Source organism: Callorhinchus milii, unplaced genomic scaffold (assembly GCF_018977255.1).
Source record: "Callorhinchus milii isolate IMCB2004 unplaced genomic scaffold, IMCB_Cmil_1.0 Scaffold5, whole genome shotgun sequence".
In the NCBI taxonomy this organism is placed as follows: Eukaryota; Metazoa; Chordata; class Chondrichthyes; order Chimaeriformes; family Callorhinchidae; genus Callorhinchus; species Callorhinchus milii.
Window position 1 is genome coordinate 26,408,563 of NW_024704746.1, and position 6,833 is coordinate 26,415,395.

The following is a 6,833-nucleotide window of genomic DNA, read 5'->3' on the forward strand; positions in this document are numbered from 1 at the left end:
GAAAACAACACAAAAAGCTGCAGATTTCTCCATCTCTCTCTCTCTCTCTCTCTCAGGCAAACCTGTTTTGGTCAGTTCCATTTCTCAATAGGGGTCGGTTGAGAATATCTGAGATAAAACAGTACTGTTCTGCTGGATTGGGAATCATTTTTTCTAAAAAAACAAGTATTTGCAAATGCAGGACTGTGTGGTTGATCACTGCAGAAGGGCTGAGAGGTGGGCTGTTGGGCTGAAGTGAGAGAGGGTTAGAGTTAGGTTAATACTGCATTTCCCTTCACTGAGGTTTCCAGGTTCCTCTCTCTCTCTCTCTCTCTGTGAATAGTCAGTCTGTGCTGTGTCTGTGGGTGTGTGAGAGCAGTGAACACCAAACACTGTCTGCCCACAGCACAGTGAATGCACACAGAGAGGAGGCTCCTGTCCCTGTCCCTCTGTATATATACTGTGTACCCACACTCACACCATCCCAACACATCACTGCATCTCTGGATACTTCGCTATCCTCTCCCACACACACACACACAGAGACAGAGCAATACTATGGAGGATAATATTCCTGGACTGCAAACCCCAGTTTGCTTGTCTGAAAGGAAGTTATTGGACAACGCAGACTTTATTGGGTGAGGGTTATTATTATTATTATTACTGTACTCTTATTTGTTTATCTTTGCTCTGCTCGTCTTCTGCTGTCGTGTCGTTTCATCCACAAAATATACAGTCAATTCACTTTACAGTATATTCTGTGAAGCGCTTTGAGACGTCTCGAAGATGTGATGAGGCGCTGTATCTGATGCAGGGATTATTATTATTATTATTATTATTATTATTATTATTATTATTATTCTTGTCTGCAGTTTGCAGCTTGCTATGCTCCAGTGAGGGCGTGCAAGTCTAGATATACAGTATATGTTTTTATATACAGTATATATTTTGTTGTTTATTTTTATTATTGACAGAGTAGAATACCCTTCCATGTACATGTTCAAGTCAAAACGGGGGCTGAAGCGAGATGATAGTAAGGTAAGAATAGTCTTTTTTTATTAGTTTATTAGTTTTATTAGTTTATTCGTCCCTTTTTTTAAGGGGAAAAATACTTTTTTAATTAGCTTAAAAGTGGGATACTGATTATTATTATTATTGCCCCTAAAGTTGCTTTTTTATTTGAGCAAATGATCATAATTTATTTGAAATTCTGCTCTCGTTATTGGAAAAAATTATCTCGATCTCACTGTACTTTGTGATTTGGTTTCATGTGTTTTTTTATATATAAATTGCAACACAGTTTTGCTTTATATTTTTTCTCCCTGGATTTTAATTTCACTTTTTGTTTAACCCTTTCAGGAATGTGTTTTTTTTTAATATAAATGTGCAATGCAGTTTTACTTTATTTTTGTTCCCTTTTATTTTAATTTCACTTCTTTATTTAACCCTTTCAGGAAGCCTACAAACTGCCACATAGGTTGATAGAAAAGAAGAGACGGGATAGGATTAATGAATGTATTTCACAGCTTAAAGATTTGTTACCAGAGCATCTGAAACTGACGGTAAATTACTGCGTGTCTGTCTAAGTGTTTACTGTTTGTCAGTATATATATTTGTTATCAATGCGTTTATTTCTGAGACGTGGAAATAAAATGTAACCTCTCCACTATGCAGCTATCTCAATAAGCATTAAAATACAGAATAAAAAGTCGTTATCAGCTGTGAGGCTATGACCAACTGAAATGTAAAATAGTTAGTTAGTCCACGTGTTAGGAAAACAAGTGTGATGTTAATTTAGATTACAGTTGGGGTGTGTATTGAGGTGCCTCTGTGTTGTATTATGTTTTAATATTAGATGGTCATTTGCAAAATAAATTTTAAAAAAGGTAAAAATGTGTTTGAAATGTTATATTGTAAATTGAACAAACACAAAAACAAACAAAAAAACGTCCTTCCTCTCTTTAAGACACTGGGACATCTGGAGAAAGCGGTGGTGCTGGAATTAACTTTGAAACACTTAAAGGCATTATCTGCCTTAACCGAACAGCAACATCAGAAGATAATTGCTTTGCAAAGCGGTGAGTGAGATTGCCGTTTAGATATTGAGGCTTTAGGCAAATGATGCATATGTCTACACTGTGTCTCCATTCCTGGATAGTAATGGATTTGCTGTTGTTAAGAAAAAAATATCTGCACCATCAGAAATATATTAATAATAGTAATAATAATAATCCCATGAATAGCAATGTGATAAATATTCCCCCCCAAAATTAGGGGGGAATTTGGGGCAGAGGGAAATATTATAATAATAATAATAATCCTTGCATTTGATACAGCGCCTTATCACGTCTTTGAGACGTCTCAAAGCGCTTCACAGGATATACTGTAAAGTGAATTGACTGTATATTTTGAGGGCGAAACGTGGCAGTTAATTGCGCACAGGAGTGTCCCACAAACAGTCGAGGGTAGGAGTGACCAAATCATATATTTAGTTATTTTTCGGGGAGGGGGATTATTATCGCGTCTTCGGAGCGCTTCACGGGACACACTGTAAAGCGAATTGACCGTCTATTTGAGGGTGAAGCTACAGTTTGGAGTTTTGCTACTTCACCGGTTGTATTTTAATCCGAATGTTGTTTATTTTGGGTGCTTGATTAGGGGACGGTTCACTGAAATCTCCTCTGCAGTCTGACCTGGATGCTTTCCATTCGGGCTTTCACACTTGTGCCAGGGAAGTACTGCAATACTTGAGCCGCTTTGAACACTGGACTCCCAGAGAACAGCGCTGCGCCCAGCTCATCAATCATCTGCAGAGTGTTTCCACCCAGCTATTGCCGCAGACTCCCTCCGCCACCACCATCAACAACAACAACAGCAGCAGCAACAACAACAAAGCTTCTGTGTCCGAGAGAAGACCTGGCCCTGCGAAAGCAGAGACTCACAGCAACAGTGGGAACTGCGTACCTGTCATCCAGAGAACGCACACTGCAGAGTTAAACGAAAACGACACAGACACTGACAGCGGTTACGGCGGGGAAGGCGACAGGGATAAATGCGAGGGGAGGAACGAGAAGGAATTCAGCCGCGGGCAAAGGGCTTTCCCCACTCTATGCACGAGCCACGAGCTGCCCAGCCGGGATCTGCACATCAAACAGGAACCCGACAGTCCACCGACCAAGAGGGTGAAGGCTGATGGTGCTGCGGCTGGTGGTGGTGGTGGAATGACTAACCCAGACGTCAGGCAGGAGGACTCTGCTCTTAACTCTCTGATGGGAATTGGCAGCGTGTCTGCTCTTGCCCAGCAAACTCCTTTCTGTCTCCCCTTCTACTTCCTCTCCCCTTCGGCTGCAGCCTCTTACCTGCCGTTGCTGGACAAGAACAGCCTGGAGAAGTTCTGGTGCCCGGCCCCCATCCCCGTCATCTACCCCGGCATTCGCGGCCTGCGTGGCATTCCCGCTCTGGCGCACGAGAAGCTTGGGGGTCCCTTCCCGCTGCTGTCCCAGAGGGTCTTGTCCCCGGCGTTGGGCACAGCGACAGCCAGGGCGGACTCAACTCAGCAACAGCTCGAGTCGGAGAGAGTTTCGAGCCCGGCTCGGGAACCACCACAGACGGGAAACGATCCGTCCTAAAGCCATTGTCCAACTAGACTTTGCTCTCTCAAAAAAAACATGGAACCCTGGCCGTAGAGACATTAATCGGGTCACTTTTCTGGGCGTAATAATCCCTTCAAAAAAATAATAATATTAATAATTTGCTCACTCGATCCACCACTGTTTGTGGGACCCCACTGGGCGCTATTGGCTGCCCCATTTCGCCCACAAAATCTGATGACAGTCAATCCACTTTACGGTCAATTCTGTGAAGCGCTTTGAGACGTCTCAAACTTGTGAAAGACCTAGTTTTCTCATAGACAACTTGCTGTTGTTCATATGATTGCTTTCAAAGATCCTTCTGATGAATGGAAACCAAGTCAAACCAGGCTCTTTGCAATATTATACTGTAGAATGATATGTGAAAGCCCCAAGATGTTTAAATAATACTATGATGTTTACAAATGCACCACCCCACCCCTTCCCCAACCCCCATTTTTCTTAAGGATTTTTAATGACCAAATATATTAAAAAGAAATAATACTTGCAATACATACTGCAAAATGTCATACAACCTGGGCTTCCAGCAGATAGGAAAATAAGCCTAAATATGTAGTGGTCCCTATCGGCAGGTTTTATAAAGAATGGGGGGAGGGGAGATAGCAAACCTGATGGGATTTCCTACGCTCAGCCTGAACACGTACAGACAGACAGACATGCAGGAGACAGGAGTCTATTTTTTTGTTCAGCCGGGTGTCCGATACACATGGAAACCCATTACCATTGCTTAAGAGTCTCCAAACCAAGCTGAGAATTCCACGCTGCCCTCCTACACATAGGAATCCCAGAGAGAGATTGTTGGGATGGAATGCGCTCCCTCTCTCCCCCTGGAGGGACACATCCTGCTTACCTAATTCTGGAGAGTATTAGGCGCAGGTTGGCAAGAGCCAAGGCTTGGGGGGAGGCCAGAGTGTGTGTTGGGGTAACTGCTGGAGTCTGACCAGCTAAACCCACACAGCTTGCCATTTGTCTCGCTGCCTGGCCAGCTTTCCTGCTGCTTGTCCAGCTGGGACCACCCTATCCATTAGGGCTTTGGCTACGGGGTTAACAGGAGCTGAGTGGAACTTGTTTTTAAGGAGGATGAAATGGCCAAATGTGAAATGGCCAAACTGACCAGTGTTCAAAGCATTGCTGAATCTCACGCTGGTGGTTGAGCTAAGGCGACTGATGTACCCCGTGAGAGCTTTGGTTTGCAAAAGGTTAACATCTCCAAATCTCATTGATGAGCCAGAAGGAGCTCTTCATAGCTTTGGATTCCTGAAGATCTGACATGTCTTGTCGGAACCAATTCAATGCTAAAGGAAACAGACATTGCACCCCCTCTCCCCGTGTCTGGGAATTATTCTAGCCTGGTTATACATTGTATTGATTTGTGAAATGGTAAACCGCGGAGTTGACCCACGAGGACACGGATTCAGGTCCAGTTCTTACCTGATTGAGCTAGCGGGAGTGGTTGATAAAGCTACCAACCCCACCCCACCCCAAATTGCTACGCTTCGCTCCAAAACTCTGCTCATGTCTGTCTAACCTTAATTCTCACATTCTGCTTTTAAATCTCGTGTTAATAAATCAAGTAAAATAATAATAATTTGGTCACTCAGTCCACGTCTGTTTGTGGGAACGCTGCTGTACGCAATTGGCTGCCGCGTTTCCCCCACAAACTGCACAGTCACTCCACTCTGCAGCACGATCTGTGAAGCGCTTTGAGACGTCTCGATGACGTGATCAGGCACTGTATCAAAGGCAAGGATTGTTATTATTTTCATTAATCTCATGTGGCCTTCTTCAGATATGAGATTGACCGGGTTTGGTCTGTTTACCTCCTCCACCAACTCCCACCACCCACTCCCTTCAGAATCAGTCAGGCAATTGCAAACCGCAGAGAAGCAAAGCCTTCTCACACAGACTGGCGAGATGATGGTCTCAGTAAGATGTATTTTTAGTCGTTGCCAAGGCAGCTGTTTGGTGATGCTGTGAAACGTTATGTAAGTCCTGAGCCACCGAAGCCCCTTTTTACTGAGTGTGTGAGACACCAGTCTATTTATCTATCCATTCTGGTACGTTAGTGCTACTGTTGCTGCTGTTTGCCTGAAATCGCTGCAATCTTATCCTAAAATATTGTGAAAAATATATATATTGCCTAAAGTGGCTTTGGTTTTTGTGTCCATGTAAATAGTTTGTGAATAATCCTGAATCTTTGTCCGATATGCTATTTTTGTAGGGGATAATTATATGTGGTAACCACTGAATACTTTTACGTTTCAAAAGGAAAATGAATTTTATGAGGAACTGTTGAACAATGTTTGCACTTTTGGTTAGTGCTTCATGCTTATGCGGTCTTTAAGTTATTAAAAAAAAACTGTCTGCATCACAATCGATCTCCGGTATCCTTTTTTTTTGGTAAAGAAGAATAAAATATTTTTGCACGGACGATACCTTTTGTACAGGCCTGTGACGTATTGGTTAGAGCCCTCGCCTCGCAAGCGGGAGGACCGTGTTCGATTCCCGGGCGAAACATTTCCTCACTCCACACGCCTCTGTTTACCAGCAGTAAGTAGGAACCCGGTTATTAGTCGATTGGTTGGTTGCTTTCCGAGGGGTAATAAATCCTTAACAAAATACATAATAATAATCACTCAATCCATCACTGTGTGTGGGACGCTGCTGTGCGCAATTGGCTGCCAAGTTTCTCCCTCAAAATATAGAGTCAATTCACTTTCTATCCTGTGAAGTGCTTTGAGATGTCGCAAAAACATATATCAAATGCAACGTTTATAATTATTGTGACTAGAAAGAATCAAACACACAAAGAAAATACTAAAGGTTTCATTATTGTGTGTTGAGACTGCTTCAAGTTTAAGAATATTCTTTTAGTTAGTTAACGATATGGTTTTATTAAGCTATAACCATCATCAATAATTCTAACAAGACACATAAAATCACATATTTGTGCCAAGATATGCAAGATCATTAAATCCAGGGGAACATTTATTAAAATATACAGTCAATTCACTTCACAGTATATCCACGCACAGTTGCATGTTGGCAGCAGTGAATCTGCATTGGCTGCTGCTCACATTTCTGTGCATTTACCACACAAATCCCGACCCCAAACTGGACTTGAGGTACAGGTCAGCTATGATGTTATAGAATGGCGGAACAGGCTCAAGGGGCTGAATGGCCTCCTCCTGTTCTTATGTTCCT

At 42.7% G+C, this 6,833-nt stretch overlaps 1 protein-coding gene across 1 annotated transcript; it reads left to right on the forward strand.

Moving 5' to 3' along the window:
• Positions 1 to 537: 537 nt before the first annotated feature.
• On the forward strand, positions 538 to 3,735 carry bhlhe41 (basic helix-loop-helix family, member e41). Its single transcript, XM_007909016.2, has 5 exons — positions 538 to 617; positions 954 to 1,017; positions 1,434 to 1,541; positions 1,946 to 2,057; positions 2,638 to 3,735. The coding sequence occupies exons 1-5, from the start codon at positions 538 to 540 to the stop codon at positions 3,606 to 3,608; spliced, it is 1,335 nt and encodes a 444-aa protein (XP_007907207.2). The 3' UTR covers positions 3,609 to 3,735.
• Positions 3,736 to 6,833: the final 3,098 nt, after the last annotated feature.

Bases quoted from the DNA above. Each gene is read 5' to 3' on its own strand.
- bhlhe41 (XM_007909016.2), top strand. From the start codon at position 538: ATGGAGGATAATATTCCTGGACTGCAAACCCCAGTTTGCTTGTCTGAA. The intron at 1,018-1,433 runs GTAAGAATAGTC...TAACCCTTTCAG, and splicing joins TGAAGCGAGATGATAGTAAG to GAAGCCTACAAACTGCCACA. The intron at 2,058-2,637 runs GTGAGTGAGATT...GTGCTTGATTAG, and splicing joins GATAATTGCTTTGCAAAGCG to GGGACGGTTCACTGAAATCT.